Source organism: Corythoichthys intestinalis, chromosome 3 (genome assembly GCF_030265065.1).
Source record: "Corythoichthys intestinalis isolate RoL2023-P3 chromosome 3, ASM3026506v1, whole genome shotgun sequence".
Lineage (NCBI taxonomy): Eukaryota > Metazoa > Chordata > Actinopteri > Syngnathiformes > Syngnathidae > Corythoichthys > Corythoichthys intestinalis.
The window spans coordinates 37,432,629-37,452,710 of record NC_080397.1 but is presented as its reverse complement, the minus strand read 5'-3'; the positions used below and the strand labels follow the sequence as shown (position 1 = coordinate 37,452,710).

The 20,082-nt window shown below is 39.6% G+C and overlaps 1 protein-coding gene across 1 annotated transcript in view; it reads left to right on the top strand.

Annotated features, from left to right (window-relative positions):
* The window catches only part of hk2 (hexokinase 2), a 78,036-nt gene extending 57,960 nt beyond the window's left edge, over positions 1-20,076 (top strand). The window contains exons 14-18 of the mRNA XM_057831749.1: positions 7,951-8,050; positions 8,195-8,378; positions 9,830-9,985; positions 17,583-17,819; positions 17,900-20,076. Coding sequence (XP_057687732.1) covers positions 7,951-8,050; positions 8,195-8,378; positions 9,830-9,985; positions 17,583-17,819; positions 17,900-18,041 — 819 coding nt within the window. The 3' untranslated portion in view covers positions 18,042-20,076. The remainder of the gene's footprint in view (positions 1-7,950; positions 8,051-8,194; positions 8,379-9,829; positions 9,986-17,582; positions 17,820-17,899) is intronic.
* Positions 20,077-20,082: the final 6 nt, after the last annotated feature.

Below are 20,082 nucleotides of genomic sequence, written 5' to 3'. Positions count from 1 at the left end.
CACAACAGTATCTCGGACCTGCCTGGTGTGTTCGTTGGTTTTCATAAATCTCTCTGCACTTTAAACAGAACCCTGAGACTATCACAGAGCAGGTGCATTTATACGGAGACTTGATTACACACTTGTGGATTCTATTTATCATCATCGGTCATTTAGGACAACATTGGATCCTCACTGAACTTCTGGAGTGAGTTTGCTGCACTGAAAGTAAAGGGGCCGAATAATATTGCACGCCCCACTTTTCAGTTTTTTATTTGTTAAAAAAGTTTAAATTATCCAATAAATGTTGTTCCACTTCACAACTGTGTCCCACTTGTTGTTGATTCTTGACAAAAAAATTAAATTTCATATCTTTGTTTGAAGCCTGAAATGTGGCGAAAGGTTGCAAGATTCAAGGGGGCCGAATACTTTTGCAAGGCACTGTATATAAATGTGTGTGCATAAATATATACATTAGGGATGTCCCGATCCAGGTTTTTGCACTTCCGACCCGATACCGATATTGTCTTGCACTTCCGATCCGATACCGATACTGGCCGATACCGATACCGACCTATCTGAGCATGTGTTAAAGTTTAAAGTTATTTAGCCTCCTTACTTAGTTGTCAGACTCATGTTGAAAAAGGTTTTAGTACTCTTGATAACAACGAGCCAGCTGAATTAGGTGAGTTTGAATAACACACAAGGGTTGGTAACAAGAAACTGGCCTGTTTATTCAGTGACAAACACAAAACATTATAAATAACAAACAGAAATGGCATAGTCAGTCAGTAAAACGTGCAAATAATATTGTAAACTGTCTTAAAAAAGGCAAAACACACCAACAACCTCAGTGGAAAATCCCACAAATCCCCCAAGCTATTAGATGCTTTTAATGTTTCGTGCATTAGTTACAAAAATTGTATAAAAAGCCTCTCAGGTTTAAATAAACGGCTATTTCAATATGAAGTTAACATTTTAAAACAGTAAATGAAATACTCAAGTCCCCATTCTGTATCAGCAGCTTTAAACTACATTCAATTCATTTAATTTTGCGAATCAACTGTTAAAGTTGTTAAAATTGCTCCCGTTATTCCATAATTTCCCTTCTGTCTACTTTCGACATGTGAAAGTTTTAAAACTGTTTTGAAGATAGATTCATGTCAAGATTTTGCCGATTTAGGAGTATTTTAGATAAAATGTTAATTAGGTTCGCTTGGAAGGTTCACAACAGCCTACTAGGGAAGTCTTCTGCTTTAAGATGGCGGCTGTTTACGAACGCATCTGGTTTTCAATACTTCAATGTTGCTAACGCAGTCGAGTCTGTTGTGTAGCATCTGGTTCTATATACATATGATATCTATTATCTCCAGTAAAACGACGTTGACGTAGTTTGTAGCAGCTATCAGCAGCAGTCAGGTATAGACCCTACTCACCTACGTCACAAAATGACGTGTCGCTGTATCCGGCCGCCATATTTTCCGTACTTTTTAGCCCTATTCTCATTGTTTTCAATTAGTCGTGCAAGTTATAGAGCAATTCATGGAAGCCCCGGTGTTATCTGACGCTGTAAACTCATTGGCGTTATGTGGAAAAGCTTCAGTTTATCCATTCACCAGCTCCATATTTGATGCCTAAATCGATCTTTTTCGACCCGCTGTCTTCGCCGTCTTTGCCTGACATCTGCTACCCTGACATTTACAACTATCTTGTCCACACAAAATCAGCCTATTCTCACGAAAGTTTGAAAAACTTTAAGAGCTTGGAGGCTTATAAATACTTCGTTGCTGGTTGGGTGAAACAGGTCCTCATCCACGAAAATTCGGCAGGAATCTATCTTGTGCTCGGGAAGGTGAGTTATGAAATTTTCAATTCAAAATCTTTTGTTCTTGTTAACATCCACTGTCAAGTCTAATGTATTTCATGTCATTTGTCAATGGAGCTAGGGCTTTTAATGTTTATATGGTTTAGCGATAGCACTCTCACTACATACATATATAATATGTAATAAATATGAAGTGCAATAGCACTACTCCAGATTGTCCCTAGTTGAATTTATTTTTTGGCTTTTGACCTCAATAGTTATTATCCCCTTATAATTATATATTTTCAGGTAGTTCATTCACAACGTCTGAGTGTATGTTGTCGGCGATTAGCCTAGCAATGATCTTAATTGTGGTTGTCAGCCCAAAACCCTCTAAATATATATTAAATGCATCTTACCAGATATAAAATGACTACTACATAATCTGTGGTAGTCGTTTGGAGCCCAGTTTTCTCGTCGAATTGCAGCAGTCCATCTCGCTCTCCTCTCCGGGTCTCTCGGAATACGGTAAAACTTCAAGTCTCTCCGTTTATCTTCTCTGTTTTTGCAACCGACCGCCACACACGACTTCACCATTTTGATGATTAATGTTAACGAGCAGAAAAACACGCCATAATAGGAGGAATTTATGAAGCGCTAATGCATTAACATGACGAGTAGACGGACAACATGGCGCGGGGGCGTGGCTGTGACGTCACGTGAGTAGGGTCTATTCTTGTGTTTTTTATCCAGCGGCATGAGTTGAGCTAAAGCCGTGAGTTGAGCATTGGCATTACCCGGGTCTCAGACAAGTTATGTTTACTTTCGGAACGCAATGCCGTCAGTTTCACATTGCCTCCCGAAGACCGCGCTGTGTATTAGTTCCGCTTTACTTGACATATTTCAATAATCGGAATTTGGATGTTTGTGAATCGTTCTCGAATCTTCCACGGCCGAATCGCGTGTTGGATGGTGCGTCTCTTTACTCACGTGAGATAATGGCTCGTCATCCAGAATGAATTCTTCGGCAATGACTCTTGTTATTCCCTGGACTTTGGGACTGTCGAGTGCCAGTTTGTCACGCATAGCAAAAGTTTCTGCCAGTGTTAGTTGCGTAGGACCTTTCTTTATGTCTTCGGTTTTCTTAGGCAAGGCAAGGCAAATTTATTTATATAGCACAATTCAACACAAGGCAATTCAAAGTGCTTTACATCACATGAAGATCATAAAAATCACATTTAAATCAATACAACGTAAAAACCAAGACAATCAAAATCGGAAATAAAATACAAATACATAAAAATCACATTTAATAACAAATAGAATAAAAATAAATACAAATAAAACAAAAACTACTACTAATAATAATAATTGAAATCAGCAATGGAGATTAGCACAAGAGGAATAGAAAGCAAGTAGATTGAAATATATAGACAGTTATGGATATGCAGCGCTAAACAAAAGCGTTTTTAGCCCTGATTTAAAAGAGCTAACAGTTTGAGCATACTTCAGACGTTCAGGTAACTTGTTCCAGAGGTGAGGAGCATAATAACTAAATGCTGCCTCACCCTGCTTGGTTCTAGTTATTGGAACATGCAGAAGACCGGTTCCAGACGACCTTAGGGGTCTAGATGTCTCATAGGAATCTAACAAATCAAGCATGTATTTTGGTCCAAGGCCATTAAGTGTTTTGTAGACGAGCAGTAGTATTTTATAGGCTATCCTTTGAATCACTGGAAGCCAGTGTAGCGATTTCAAAACCGGTGTAATGTGGTCCAGCTTCCTTGTATTTGTGAGGACTCTGGCTGCAGCATTCTGTACTAGCTGCAGCTTCCTGACTGATTTTTTATCAAGACCCGTAAATATACCGTTGCAATAGTCCAATCTTCTGAAAATGAATGCATGCATAAGTTTTTCCATGTCTTGTTGAGTCAGAAGCCCCTTAATTCTGGTTATATTTTTTAGGTGGTAATAAGCGGATTTAGTGACGGACTTTAGATGGCTATCAAATTTTAGGTCTGAGTCAATAATTACGCCAAGGTTTCTGACTTGATTTGTAGCTGTAAGTGACATTGAGCTAAGTTGCCTGCTTATTTTTGACCTTTCCTTTTTTGGCCCAAAAATGATCACCTCTGTCTTTTCCACATTTAACTGGAGAAAATTCTGGCACATCCATTCATTGATTTGATGAATGCATTTACTCAGGGAGACTAAGGGACTATAATCATGTGGGGACACAGAAATGTACAGTTGTGTGTCATCTGCATAGGCGTGATAGGAGATGTCATACTGTTCCATTATCTGAGCTAAGGGAAGCATAGAGATGTTAAATAAGAGTGGTCCAAGAATTGACCCTTGATGGACTCCACACCTGAATTTGGTTCGTTCTGACTGATGGTTTCCGATTGACACAAAGAAATCCCTATCATGTAAATAGGATGTGAACCACTGAAGTATAGTGTCAGTAAGCCCTACCCACTGTTCCAATCTGCTGAGTAGTATGTTGTGATCAACCGTGTTGAATGCGGCGCTGAGATCCAATAGTAACAGAACAGATGATTTGCCTGCATCGGTATTCCGACGAATATCATTTCGGACTTTGATAAGCACGGTCTCGGTGCTGTGTTGTGGCCGAAGTCCAGACTGAAATGAGTCAAAAAGATTGTTTTGCATCATGAAAGTCTGGATCTGTTCGAACACAACCCTTTCGATAATTTTCCCCAGGAATGTCAGATTTGATATTGGCCTGTAATTGCTCATGGTTGAGGTATCCAGATTAGGTTTTTTTAGGAGAGGTTTTATTACTGCAGTTTTTAAAGTCTGTGGAAACTCTCCTGTTTGGAGAGAAGTATTTATAATCTGAAGTATGTCTGGGGCTATGCAATGAAAAACAGTTTTGAAAAAGTTTGAAGGAAGGATGTCAAGGCAGCATGTTGTGGGCTTTCACACAATTTCTGTTAAAGTGGCATAGTCCAAGAGGCTAAACTGTCTAAGATTGACGTGGGGGACATTTTGGGAGGCATTTAGTGTAACAATTGTTAATCTGGGGTTGCACACAGTCTGTCTAATCTTTAGTACTTTGTGTGTAAAGAATGCTGCAAAATCATTACAGGACACCTCAGATGCCAATTCCTGAGGTATTGATGCTTGTGGGTTTGTCAGTTTGTCAACAACAGAAAAAAGTGTGCGAGTATTGTTGGTGTTTCTACTAATGATCTCATGATGATCTTAACATACTCCTCATATTGTTTGTGGCGGTATTTCGCTAAATGCTTGCTTAGGTTGGTTGTATTAAAACTTCTTACAGCTTTACCACCACACTTGACTTTATTGTGGCATATGTTGCACTCTGCCTCTTCTTCTTTGTCGTCCTTTAAGGTGAAATGATCCCACACAGCTGACATTTTTACCGATAAAGTTTCTCGGTAAATTGGGAGATGGTAATGTGTTGAAGGTGTGCCGTAAAATGCGGACCGGATTTTAGGGAAACCGAAGCAAAAACTGGAATGGATTATGTAAATCGTGTGTGCTGGAAAACCCGGACCGGACTTCCCCCCCAAAAAAAACAGGATCGGAATTTTTCCCGTGTTCCGATCCGATGCCGATGCGCATTTTTTTGCCCATATCGGCGTCCGATCCGATCCATATCGTATCGGGACATCTCTAATATCTATATATATACATATATAGATATATATACACACAGTAGGGAGAACAAGTATTTGATACACTGCCAATGGGTATTCCCATTGTATCAAATACTTGTTCTCCCCACTGTATATATATATATATATACATATACCTTCAAAAATATTTTTGAACATACAATATTTCTCAGAAGATTTTAAAGCATTGTAGATTTCTAAAGAGGTGTTAATTTATTGGTGTTGGTGTTATACTTATATAGCGCTTTTCCACCTTTCAAGGCGCTCAAAGCGCTTTACACTATCTCACTATTCACCTACTGGTGACGCAGCACCAGGAGCAACATGGGGTTCAGTATCTTGCTCAAGGATACTTAGGCGAGTTCATCAGGGCGAAGAATCGAACCCACAACGTCTGGGTTGGGGGACAACTACTCTACCACTGAGCCACGCCACCCCGCGAATTTATTGTACTAGTCCTTCTCAAAAAATTTGCTTGTGATAAAGTTCATTATTTTCTGTAATGTACTGATAAACATTAGACTTTCATATATTTTAGATTCATTACACACAACTGAACTAGTTCAAGCCTTTTATTGTTTTAATATTGAGGATTTAGGCAAAAAAAATTTAAAAAAAACCAAAAATCCCTTTCTCAAAAAATTTGCATATTTCATTCGACCAACACAGTAAAGTGTTTTTTAATACAAAATAAGTCTACCTTCAATTAATTATATCAGGTCAGGAGAGTTGGCAGGCCAATTGACCACAGTAATGCCATGGTCAGTAAACCATTTACCAGTAGTTTTGGCACTGTGAGCAGGTGCCAGGTCATGCTGAAAAATGAAATCTTCATCTCCATAAAGCTTTTCAGCAGATGGAAGCATCAAGTGCTCAAAAATCTCCTGATAGCTAGCTGCATTGACCCTGCCCTTGATAAAACACAGTAGACCAACACCAGCAACTGACATGGCACCCCAGACCATCACTGACTGTGGGTACTAGACACTGGACTTCAGGCATTTTGGCATTTCCTTCTCCCCAGCCTTCCTCCAAACTCTGGCACCTTGATTTCCGAATGACATGCAAAATTTGCTTTCATCTGAAAAAAGTACATTGGACCAGCAACAGTCCAGTGCTGCTTATCTGTAGCCTAGGTCAGGTGCTTCTGCCATTTCCAGCACACCCCTGTGCACGGTGGCTCTGGATGCCTCTACTCCAGACTCAGTCCACTGTTTCTGCTGGTCCTCCAAGGTCTGGAATCGGCCCTTCTCCACAATCTTTCTCAGGGTGCAGCCCCCTCTTCTGATTGTGCAGGGTTTCCTGCCACACTTTTTCCTTCCCACAGACTTTCCACTGAGGTGCCTTGAACACTCTGGGAACAGCCTATTCACTCAGAAATTTCTTTCCATGTCTTGGCCTCTTGTTGAGTGTGTCAATGATGGCCATCAGAAATTTCTTTCTGTGTCTTGGCCTCTTGTTGAAGGTGTCAATGATGGCCATCAGAAATTTCTTTCTGTGTCTTGGCCTCTTGTTGAGGGTGTCAATGATGGCCATCAGAAATTTCTTTCTGTGTCTTGGCCTCTTGTTGAGGTTGTCAGTGATGGCCTTATGGACAGCAGTCAGGTCGGCAGTCTTGCGCATGATTGCGGTTTTGAGTAATGAACCAGGCTGGTGTCAAGGACTGGGGCACACACGGCTAGACTCAGATGCACAAGACGAGAGATTAGCACTGTCCAATAAACATTTAATTCAGAAAAAGAAATGTGATGACAAAATTCAAAGTTCCAACACTAACAGTCAAAGGCAAAACATAGCAAGGCAAAAAACTTAACTTCAAGGTTGTTTGTGGCGTAGTTTCCAAATGATCTCTAAACACTGAAAATGCACTGGCAAATGACAAGAGACAAGAGGGGTATTTAAGGAGTGCATCTAATGGGAAACAGGTGCAGGCACTCAGGTGATTAGGGGAGGATGAAAAAGCTGACTGAAGTGAATAGAGAGTACCCTAACAAAATAAAACAGGATATGAAATGACTAAATCAGTGCCGCTGACGGCGGCTTGTAACAGCTGGGAGTTTTTAAAAGCCTCAGGAATCTTTCGCAGGGGTTTTGAGTACATTCGTTGATTCAGATGATTAGGTTAGAAGCTTCTTTAGAGTACCTTTTCATGATATACTAATTTTTTGAGATAGGAATTTTTGTTTTTTCTGGACTTTTTTGCCAAAATCGTCAAAATTAAAACAATAAAAGGCTTGAACTACTTCAGTTGTGTGTAATGAATCTAAAATATATGAAAGTCTAATGTTTATCAGTACATTACAGAAAATAATGAACTTTATCACAATATGCTAATTTTTTTAGAAGGATTATATAGCTCCGATTTTCTCCTGCAGACTTGTATCTAATTTTGTTCTCATTTAGTTTTCATCTACTAATACAATTTACTGCAGGATAGAACACATTTCAATTATGATATTAAATTTAAACCAATTACCCTCTGATTAGTGTTATTGCTTGCAGGAATTTGACTTAAGTTTTGTGGCGGTCGTTAATGATACTGTAGGAACCATGATGACTTGTGGTTATGAGGACCCTAAGTGTGAGGTGGGACTCATTGTTGGTAAGTGTCTTTCTCTTTTGTTGTTATTATTATTGTTTTAATAGGAATTAAAATAAATGAATAAAAACATGGGAATTATTTTGGTGCAGATTGTTCTGTATTTTCGCCATAAGTAATTAAATGTATTGCCTACTTATATATCAGGCACGGGGACCAATGCCTGTTACATGGAGGAGATGGAGAATATTGAAATGGTTGATGGTGATAAAGGGCGCATGTGTGTAAATATGGAATGGGGAGCATTTGGTGAAAACGGCGAACTAGATGGTATCCTCACAAACTTCGATCGTCTTGTTGATGCCTCCTCTAACAATCCTGGAAAACAGAGGTACTGCACACAAAGGGTTTTCCATTCCATTGATGGTCAATGTTTTCGTCTATGTTCACACTGCACCATGCTCAATTCAGATTTTTCTTTTGTAAAATGGAATTTTTCGAAGTGGTCAGGTCATTCTCCTCCGTGAACTTAGCCTCCCATCAGACGCAAATTTTTCGAAAAATGATGTTATTCGTTTGTCCTGCTATCGTTTTCGAGATACTAACAATTCTTTTATACGTCAATCTCAGGTCAACCAGCCCCCGATTTTGACCAAAAATGGTGTCAATCGTTTGTGCTACATTTGTGCTGGTTTGGACTACATTTGTGCTGGTTTGGGCTGTAAAAATGTTCATATGTGCTGCTATCATTTTTGAGATATTGAGATATTAATTTCGAGTGATGACTTCAATCGCAGCAACGCTGTCGCGGCTGACGAAGCGTATCAACTCTCAACAACAGAGGGTTATCCCAAGAACAAGCTCAAATGTAGCACAAACGAATTGCACCCCATTTGGTCCATTTTGCAGTAAATGGTGGGCTGGAATGGAACCCCTTCAGGTCCATTTTGCAGTAACCGTTTTGCAGTAAATAGGGGGCTGCGAGTCACGTTATCTCTCGAAATTAATATTTCAAGCCTCCCATTGACTGCAAAATGGACCCGAAGGGGTACCATTCGTTTGTGCTGCATTTGCGCTAGTTGTTGGGACACCCCTCTGTTATTGAGAGAGTTGGTACATTTCGTCAGCCGCAAAGGAGTTGCTGCGATTGACGTCATCACTAGAAATTAATATCTCAATATCTATAAAACAATAGCAGCACAAACTGAAATTTTTACATCACAAACAAGCACAAACGTAGCATAAACGAATGGCACCATTTCGGGTCCATTTTGCAATAAATTGGGGGCTGCGTGAGTGACGTCATCACTCGAAATTAATATATCAATATCTCAAAAACGATAGCAGCACAAACGATTGACACAATTTTTAGCGATTTTTAATCAAAATGTGGGGACTGGTTGACCTCAATTGACCTAAAAAAGAATTGTTGATATCTCAAGAACGATAGCAGCACAAATGAAAATTCTTTCAGCACGAATGAGCACAAACCTAGCACAAACTAATTATTTTTAATTTTTTTATCAATTTGCATCTGATAGGGGGGCCAACTTCACGGAGGTTAGTCATTCCTATTCCAACAAACAAATCAACTTTCATGTTAAATGCAATGTGATAACCGTGATAACGTGATGTGTCTCCGTGAGTTCACAGAAGCAAGCATGGCCTCGTGTGTCAATCAAGAGCAGACAAATCAGTTCTAATTCATAAGTGCAGTGTGACCTTAGCCTAATGTAGTGCATTAAGAGTAGATATTGTTTAGTTTTCTCACGAAAACAACCAACCTCGGCAAATTAAGTTCCTACTTAATGTAATGTAATCCATCCATTCCCCCCCATCAAGGTATGAGAAGATGATCAGTGGCATGTACCTGGGGGAGATAGTTAGACATGTGCTATTGGATTTCACCGCAAAGGGCTTACTGTTTCGAGGGAAACAGTCTGAGCGACTCAAGACCTGGGGCATCTTTGAGACAAAATTCCTGTCACAAATTGAAAGGTGAGTCTTTCCTCACTGTTGATTTGTTTTGTTTTTTTCTTTCTACTTGCACTTATTTCTACCAACAACAACGCTAGTCAATGGAATTTATTTAGAGAAATATGTGCAATGATCTGAACTACAGAGTCCTCGGGCTACGTTGTCCTAGACTTACGATTTTTCAACTTTACAACACCCGTGCTTTGTCCTCCATTTAGTCTCCGGCACCATAGTTTCTGCTTAGCTAGTGGATAGTGCTTGTCTATGTTTATGCACTCAGAGTATCTTTCAGTGGTGGATGAAGCACTCACTTTTTTTACTGAAGTAAAAGTACAGTTACAGGGGCAGAAAATTTACTTAAGTAAAAGTACTGTACCTAAGGAAAATTTTACCCAAGTAAAAGTACAAGAGTACTTGCTTAAAATTTTAAGTAAAAAGTAATAGTATTTTCTCCTGATGCAAAAGTGTGATATACATATAATACATATGGAGATCTGATCCAATATTGAAAGAATCAGAAAATTCATTCATTGACGGCTCAATTTTATTAAAAACTGTGCAGAATGGAAAAAAGGAGCAATAAAATTGACTGCACTGTAAACAGAAGCTTAACAAGCTCAAAAAACTCCACAACTTTGCTTAATGGCGGATTGCAAGCATCAGGTGTAAAACCCTAACTCTGTACAAGAGTGTAAAGCACCATCAGAAGGCACGCTGCTCTGACTGTTGGTTTTTATTGGTAAATATCTTGTTCACCTGCCTAATCTTGCCTGTTCTTGTGTTGCTGCCTGTAGTGCTCAATTACGATATTGACTAGTGTATGTCGCCCCCGCTATAAATTAAGTGTTGAAACGCCTAAAGTAGCAGCTCAGTGTCATTCAATGCAGACTTGATTTCATGCACGTTTCCAAAGAATGCAATCAGGATAACACATGGAATCATGAAAGTGTAGACTCAAGGACTTTTATTAATGTGAATGGAAAAAATACAATTATAAGTGGACTGAAGACCACATTTTCCATCTAAAGGTTTACTTTGAGCAGCTGCTACCAGCAATTGCAACCAGAATATCACATGGAGTAATAACAGTGTTTGGACTCAAGTACCAGTCTGGACTTTAATTAATGTGAACTAAAAAAAAAAAAAAAATCAGGTTAAAGTGTTCTTTCATGCTGTTTACTGTTGAAACGTTTTACATGTTATTATAGAAAACTTTTTTTCCATTTGATGTTTGATCATTCAAATCTCCTCTATCTCCTCTGCCATATCCCACAAATATAAATCACCTTCTTGCTCATGAATTTCCAACTCTGATTCTTCTCCTTCGGTTTCCTCCCAGATTAACTGAGGTTGCAAATAACAAAACTCCTGCACAAATAGCTAGGATCTCATTAACATGTTGTAACCTACCAGAGATTACATTACTCAAAATTTAAAAAACCTTGATCTCCTAATAGCTCTAGCCACATAAATTCTGACATTTGATAAGCGACGCGTTTGTTTAACTTCATGCTCAGGAAGTGTCTAAAGTAACTCCTGGAGGCAAACAGATTGTGGTGTGTGAGATCTGGCTACTGGATGCTGGCATCACACTTCTGCAGATGAATATTTTCCAGGTTGTTGAGATCCTCTTCTGCATGAGTAGATTCAGCAGCACAATTGTTAACCACCGAGGTATTGACTGTGTGGTATGCAAAAAAATCTTCGTTTGGGCGGGGCATGGACAGATGTCTCTATCCCCTGTGTAAAGAGACAGAAGAAAAAAATACAACTTTCCTTTTTAAATGGCTTTTCTCGATTTTTGCACATCCCATAATATTCCGTGCCCCACAGCCTGTGATAAGAATATGCCAGGAAAAGGAATACATTTTACAAAATGATGTTTATATCCCAAGTGCAATACTGAGTAGGGGTCCCCTTTAGTTGGTTTGCCATCAATTAAATGTATTCAACATACCTTGAACAGTAAACAATAATACAATCAGTAAATACAGTAAGTGAACCCAACAATACACCATTAAATGCCCATTCCCACTGGCCCAGATAAAAAAAATTATGAAAGATGAAAAAGCTCTCTCTGCTCTGGGTAGCCCAACTAGCTGGCACGTTAGCTTATACGTTAGATGCCCACATTGAGAAATACAATTTGTAGCTTTAGGCGATTATGAGATTCAGTGTTGTACAACAAATACACATCTGCACATGCTGCATCGTCTCAGTTATTATTCATTCAATCAAATATGAAGCACACAGTAGCCAACTACCTGTGTTTACAACTACCCCTGGTGGCTAGTGCTAGTGTACTTGATGATGAAAACACTTAATGAAGCAATCCAGCTGCAAAGAAATTCAATTTTATTAACAAAAACTCACCCTCACTCAAACTTCTTGGTCCTTTGCCCGTCCAGGAAATCGATGCGAACTGTATGGCAACATACACAGGCAGGCTTGATGCAGGAACACTTTCTTCTTCCATCGTAGGATTTTCCTGCTATTGTTGGCACAGTTGATGACGGAACATTTATGTTCATTCGACATCATGAAAATATATGTATACGCGAAAAGAAAATCGGTCTAATTCCGCTGACGAATTCCGTAAACCGTAAAGTAAACTGCCGTTAGCTGTGGGCAGGGCAGCGGCACACTCCTACAATGGCGGATGGGGTACTTCAGTACTTCAGGTACTTCCTTTTGCTCGGATTAGTCAATAGTTGCACTGGGTTTATCGATTGCACCAGTGGCTTGAAAACTAAACTATCAATTCACAATGAAAAAAACAAAACAAACTAAAGTAACGTGTAACGCAGGTAACAATTTGAAAACTAGTGGAGTAAAAAGTACAGATGCGTCTTGTAAAATCTAGAAAAGTAAAAAGTACCACTTCATATTTGTACTCAAATAAAGTACAGATACACAAAAAATGTACTTAAGTACCGTAACGAAGCACTTTGACTTCGTAACGGAGTACTTTTACTTTGTTACATTCCACCACTGGTATCTTTGCCTTTTGACCCTCCTTTTTTTCACATTATGGCCCCCCCCCCAAAAAAAGAAAGCTGGGTGTTCTAGGTCCAGCCAAAAGAAAAGCAATTACAATGGAAAGAAATGTGAACATCATAGAAAAGAATGGAGAAGGTTGGAACACCAACGAACATCGGTAAAGATTTGCTATGTTCAGACCAAAGTTACACAGTCGCACGTGCATTGTCCATCGCCAAATCTAGTTTTGTTTTCACACATCGCCAGCAGTGAAAAGTCTGAGAAACCAAACAACTTCTGTTTCACATACCGTAGAAATAAGGACAGTAATGTAACAAATCAGGTGACATATGTTTCAGGTTGTAATGTTGAGTGCTGTGTTTAATGGGCTGTACCTAAACGCACTGCATGTCTGACTGGAATAAGAGTGGAAGGGATGGGTGAGTTGGTTTTGTTTGGGTCAGCTGCATGTTATAGTAGCCGTGTTGCGTGCTTTCAGTTGCAAAAAAAAAAGGTGAAAATCCTATCATTCCAATCACCTCTTAGAAATAATAACAGCATTTTTTGGAGAAAACTTTAAAACATTTCACTTTTTTATCTACAAAGTATTTTAACCTAAATGTCGACTTTACCAGTGAAGTACGAATTACGCGGAAATTCTGGTTACATCGCCCACCAGCGTAGGAACGGAATTCGTTCGTAACTCGAGGACTTGCTGTTTTCACAAAAGTGTGTCTGCCTGAAATAGAATGTCACATAAAGTCTGTAGAAGTGTATTTCTTAGTGTACCTCTGATAAGCACTGTTCGTATTTTCACTGAGCACAAGACACACCGCATAATTTTCAGTTATCTCCGTTTTCAGACTTGAAATGATGATTGCACTCCTTGTTCCCCATCTCACTACGGACACATACACATACAGACAAACCCGCTTCAGTGAATGTTTGCTCTGAACAGATGACAGATCAAAATTGTAAAGTGAGAAAAAAAATGTGTACTTCTAAGAGGGGGGGAACATATGTTGATTTTAAATTCCATGGTCTCAACAAATCTCAAGTTTGGACAAGGCCATTTTTACCACTGTGAAGCATCTCCTCTTCTTCTTACAACAATCTGCAAACGTCTGTGGACCAAGAAGAACAGTTTATCAAGTTTAGAAATAGAAATGCTGTCCCATTCTTGTCAAATGTTGGCCTTTCAGCTATTCGGTATTCAGTAGTACCTCAACATAACGATTACAGTTCAGGTTGCTGCGATTCGATCATTGAACAATGATCACGGTATTGACGATGGTTACAATTATCACAATTATAGATGCATCATACTTGTCTGGTATACCAGACTCACCGCTGTTCCAGTGATTGAGTCTGGCGACCGTCCGGCGGATCAAATTCCGAGGGCGGAGCAAGCCACAGCAAACAGACAGCAGAGTGGACCAATCAGCGACGGGCAGACGTGACGTTGTTAAAGTGACAAGTAATTAGCGTGAGAATGGAGAAGTTTATGCAACATGGCTAGCGCGAGCCATGTTGACTGTTGTCAATGACTTGTTTCGATGTGTTTTTGGTCATTTAAAACTGGTTTTGCCGCGGATTGGAACATATTCTCGGCTTTCCCGTTCGCCATCTGTGTTGTTGTAGACACGACTTTCGGCGCGCAAGAGTGACGTTACTCGTTAAGAACACGTCACGCAAATAAGCAAATCTGATTGGACGATTGATTTTGTACCTTGCTCGAGAGGCCGTTAATGGGCTGGGTCCCAGACTATTTCTCACAGTGTTTGAAAAATACAGGGAGAATAGTCTGGCTGTGCCAGGCAAGCATCATACAGTATTAATTATCAAAGTAGCCGAACAAATTTATGTCCATTATGTATTTAAAATATCCTAATGATTCAGTAGGAATGATGGAAACATGCCCATACAACAAAAAGCTGCCCTTAAAGTGCCTGTGACACGAAAAAGCATGTTTATTTCATAATACACGCGGTATTTTATGCTCCTGAATGATATGGACCGCGTAGATGTGTGTGGAAGCGATCGCTATATTTTTAGAAATTTTTGAATCCTGCGCCATGAAAATGAGTGACTTCCGGCAACAGTCTCGAGTTGAGAAAGAGGGCGCTGTGACGTGTATGGAGGAAGGAGTCCTCTTCACTATACAGCCGTATTGTTGTATGAGAAGGACTAAGGATTCAGCTGATTTTGCGGGTGCGCCTTTTTGGAGTTAGGGACATTTTCCAATTATCACATGAACCTACAGCTGGCCTGAAAGTCAAGTAGCTGCGAACTATCTCTCTTCCCTCCTCTCTCTAAAAAAATAAGTTGCGCACAGAAGAGGACTCAAAGCACGACCAGCCTTTGCTTGCCTGTCACATACACAAATGTATTTTCGAGTCTTTTGTACGGGAGAAAATCTCTCGCTCAGTAACTTCCGCTGCAGCCATCCCAACCTTGTGCCTCCCTTAAGGTGTCCGGGCAGCAGACGTGTCTTGAATTTCGTTCCACTAGCAGCGGCTGTCATTGTTATTAGGGAAAATTAGCGTTTTTGAACATTTATGAATCGTAATCGAATCGTTACGTGTTGAATCCCGATGAATCTAAGAATTGATGTATTGCCACACCGCTAACAACGAACGCATCGACATACGATCATTTCGACATCCGACGTAAAATTTGATTTGTCATTTGTCTCGACATATGACGACATGCTAGAAATATGACGATTTATGCAATTTCATTTTCTCGCAAGACGACAGCACGGTGGATTTTCTTGTGAGAAAAATCAACATTGGTCCGTAGAAGGCTACTGCAAGTGATAAAAATGGGAAAAAGGTGACGCTTCGCATTGAAATTAAGAAGGAAATGTTACAAAAATATGAGCGTGGTGTGCGTGTCAGTGAACTGGCTCGACAATACAGCCAGAATATGTGTACGATCTAGACCAGGCATGTCCAAAGTCCGGCCCGGGGGCCAAATGCGGCCCGTGGTCAAATTTCATCCGGCCCCCAGCCTCTGTAATAAAATCAATAACGTCTGGCCCGCACACAGACTTAATAAATTGGTCAGCAGTACTGCTACCAGCATATGAAGTAGCATACACACTAAATGCTGCTCCTCATTTAACCACTAAAAGGCAGCAGCACTCTAAGCAACATTACCAAGTGTGACCTTTTACTCCCAATTTTCTAAAATGGCGTTAATCAACAAAAAAAAGAAAGTTGACTGCGACGGCCGACGCTTCAAGGATAGGTGGAAATTCAACTATTTCTTCACTAAAATACGCAACAACTGTGTCTGCCTCATTTGCAAAGAGACAGTTGCTGTTTTTTAGAGTTCAGTGTGAGGCGATATTACTAAACAAGACACGCTGACATGTATGACAAGATTACAAGGAAGATAGAGAAATTGAAGCAACTTGAAGCTAGTTTTAACTTTTCAGCTGTGGTATTTCGCAAGAGCCCTAGAGTCGAAAGAGAACGCCACATAGGATGGTTGCGAGATTGTTGAAATTATTAATTAAAAAATAATAATAAAGCAAATGTGACAAACATAATGGATTGCTAAAATTTGCTTAAATATATTGTTCTACGTAAAGGACGTCTGTCAAGGTCGGCCCCCCACATTTTTACCACACCAAATCTGGCCCCCTTTGCTAAATGTTTGGACACCCCTGATCTAGACCATCCTCAAGCAGATGGAAGCCTTCAAAATGGACAAAGCAACCAAGGGGACGACTATTCTCTCTAAACGCTGTAGCTCTATTTTGGAGGTGATAGAATGCCTTTCGCTGATATGGATTAAGGGTAAAAAGACCTCCACCCGCCGTGTCCTCCGACCTCCGTTCGCCAGTCTCTGTAAGTTAAGGTTGTAGAGCAGAGTAAGGACGGGAGGCGGTGTGTCAAAATAAGCAGCCATACTGCTTTTTTGGCATTCTAGCAGCAATGTTACACACAAGTCAGTCAGCATGGGCACAGGTAAAAACCAACAACCTCCAGCTTTTTCCTTAAACAAAAACCTTCCCCCCTGGAACATCGTAACCTTAACTATAGTTCCGCGGGTGAATTCTTTCATTACTGATTTATGATTATTATTATAATTGTTATTATTATTATTTGTATTTATAATGTATTTGTTTTGCTATTTGTAATTGTACCTGCAGGATTTATGAAGGTTTTAGCATTGGTTTTTGGGCTGTGGAACAAAATGATCAAATTATAATATATTTTTATGGGAAAATCTCGCTCGACATACAACCATTTCGACTTTCAAACTAGGACCTGGAATTATATAAATTTCTATGTAGGGGTACCACTGTATAAGCAATTGACATTTTTTAGGCTCTCATTGCTACCTATATTTAACTTTTGGGGGGATTTGCTGACACCGTGAAATTTACAAAGTAAAGAAGTTTAAAATTATGGTTTACCTGAAATGGTGCATTTTAACATCCTCCTGATTTTTTTGTGGGTGTTGTTTAGGAGTAATATTATATAGCCGTACTTACAGGTTCGATTGTGCTCAAGCAATAACATTGTTTATTGTCTGTATTTGGAGATTACAACTTGTGCTACAGTCAAGCTACCTAAACATTCCCACTTTGATTGTGTACCATTGATTTTGTCTCTCTTTGCCCAAGTGATCGTCTGGCCATGCGTCAGATCCGTTGCATCTTGCAGCACCTTGGTCTTACCACCTCAACATGTGATGACAGTGTCCTCGTTAAAGAGGTTTGCAGCATTGTCTCCCGCCGGGCAGCACAGCTCTGTGGTGCTGGTTTAGCTGCTGTGGTTGATAAAATGAGACAGAATCGCAACCTGCAGCAGCTCACTGTTACAGTTGGAGTTGACGGCACTCTTTATAAAATGCACCCTCAGTACGTATTATTTGGCTCACAATTTGACCCAAAAAAAAAGAAACACAAAACATTAACCCTCATTTTTTTTAAACCTACAGTTTTGCAGGAGTCATGCAAGAGACATTGCAGAATTTGGCACCGCAGTGCAAGGTGACGTTCCATAATTCTGAGGATGGAAGTGGAAAAGGAGCAGCACTCATAACCGCGGTGGCGTGTAGAATCATGAGTAACGCACAGTAGCACAAATAAATTTTCTGTATCTTGTGTGGCTGCATAGAATATCGACCTGTGTCTATCACATCTGCTTTGCTGTCGTTCTGATAACCTCTACTGTGAATTGCCATTCAGTGAATGCTTGTTTGCTTTAAAAAAATTGCACTACTGTATTAAATAAGTTGAAACTTTGGAAATTGATGCACTGCCTTGGATTAGAAATGTTATAAGTGACTCTGAAGATGAATGAATAGCATTGAGAAGTTGACTGAACACATTCAGACTACCAATAGTGAAACCCATTTTCTACAGTTGATTCATTTGAACAAGTTGGCCAACCCTAGCTCAACAAGTTTTGCCCTTCAGTACATTAGATAGTTGGATTGGATTGGATAGTTTATGCATCATTCATTAATGCTTCTCGAAAAAATTAATTTCCTGCATTCTATGTTTTATTTTCTTTGCTGTTACAACAGTGCAAATAACCCCCATGTGGCATTAATAAAGGTTCTTATCCTAAAGTGTTGTGATTGTCCAAGGACAACTACAGTTGGTTGCTGTCAAGAGTCACCCATAATTTGCAGTAACAGTGAAAACGGCAATTGATAACAATAACACACATTTGTAAGATCACTAAACTCTCTAGTTAAAAGACAAACCCACATGAGCCAGCAATCGGTGACAGAGACGGTACACAAGAAAGCCCGCGCGTCTCATCAAACCATAGAACATGGTTCCAGTAATCCTTTTGCTTTGTTGACATGTCTTCAGCAAACTGTTTGCGGGCTTTGTTGTGTGCAGTCTTCAGAAAAGGCTTCCTCCTGGGGTGACAGCCATGCATACCAATTTGATGTAGAGTGCAGCGTATGGTCTGAGCACTAACAGGCTGACCCCCCACCTCTTCAGTCTCTGCAGCAATGCTGACAGCACTCCTGTAACGAGTCACGTGTCATTTTGGAGAGAAAATGGTAGAGAATGAGTTTCTAGGGGGTGTACTCACTTTTGTTGCCAGGGGTTTAGATATTAATGGCTGTATTTAGTTATTTTGAGGGGGAAACAAATTAACTGTATTATATAAGCTGCACACAGACTACTTTTCATTGTGTCAAAGTGTCATTTTGTCAATGTTGTCCCATGAAAAGATATACTTAAATATCTGCAGAAATGCGAGAGGTGTACTCACTTTTGTGATACACTGTATTAGAGCTGTCCCGACTAGTCGACATAGTCGACGTCATCGATGACGTAAATCCGTCGACGAGCACAACATCCCGTCGACGGTTAATGAAGGGTTAAAAAAAATATATGCGTGGAAAGTTAGAATGTCGGATGCTCTGTTTGCAAGCGGGGAAAGCGGCACAAAGCCAAAAAAAGCGCACCAGAGTGTCCAAAACTTTGCCTTATTTCAAAGAAACAAAGGAGAGTACTCTTCTGTCCTGTCTCTTCAATGCCAAGCTTGGCTGCACGTCGGCCGTGAATAAACACCTCAAGCGCCTTCACGCAGTTTGTAATTTTTATTTTTTTTTTCATTTTTTGTACACCAGAGGGTGCTGTCGCCTTACTAAATAATAATGTTTCATTGACAATGGGCCTTATAAGTGCTATTAGTATTGTTCTTAATTCTAATTGAAAGGTTTATTTCATGTTATGGTTTATTTTATGGTATAGAAAATTATATGAGGTTAAAAGGTCATGAATATATACAGTATATACAGTGATTGCACTCAAGGGAGAGATTGTCAATGATAAGGTAATAAATTAAGGTAAAGGCAATTCATATAGGCAATTCATTGATATATAAATAAGGTTTAAAAGGAAAAAGGTGAAAAGTTTTTGTTAATTTCTAATTGTGTTGCTTTATTTGTGTGCACCGTAGCTCTTACAGTGTGTTTACATCAAGGATGGAATAAAAGTTGTAAACCATCAGTTTAAGAGACCATCTTTTCAATCGGGATGCTACACTAGTTAATTCTATCAGCATTTGAACTCATTGTTTATTTGTGATTTATTATTGTTGTTTACGTGTTTATTTGTACTTTAATAAATAATTTGAGTGTTCCAATATGTT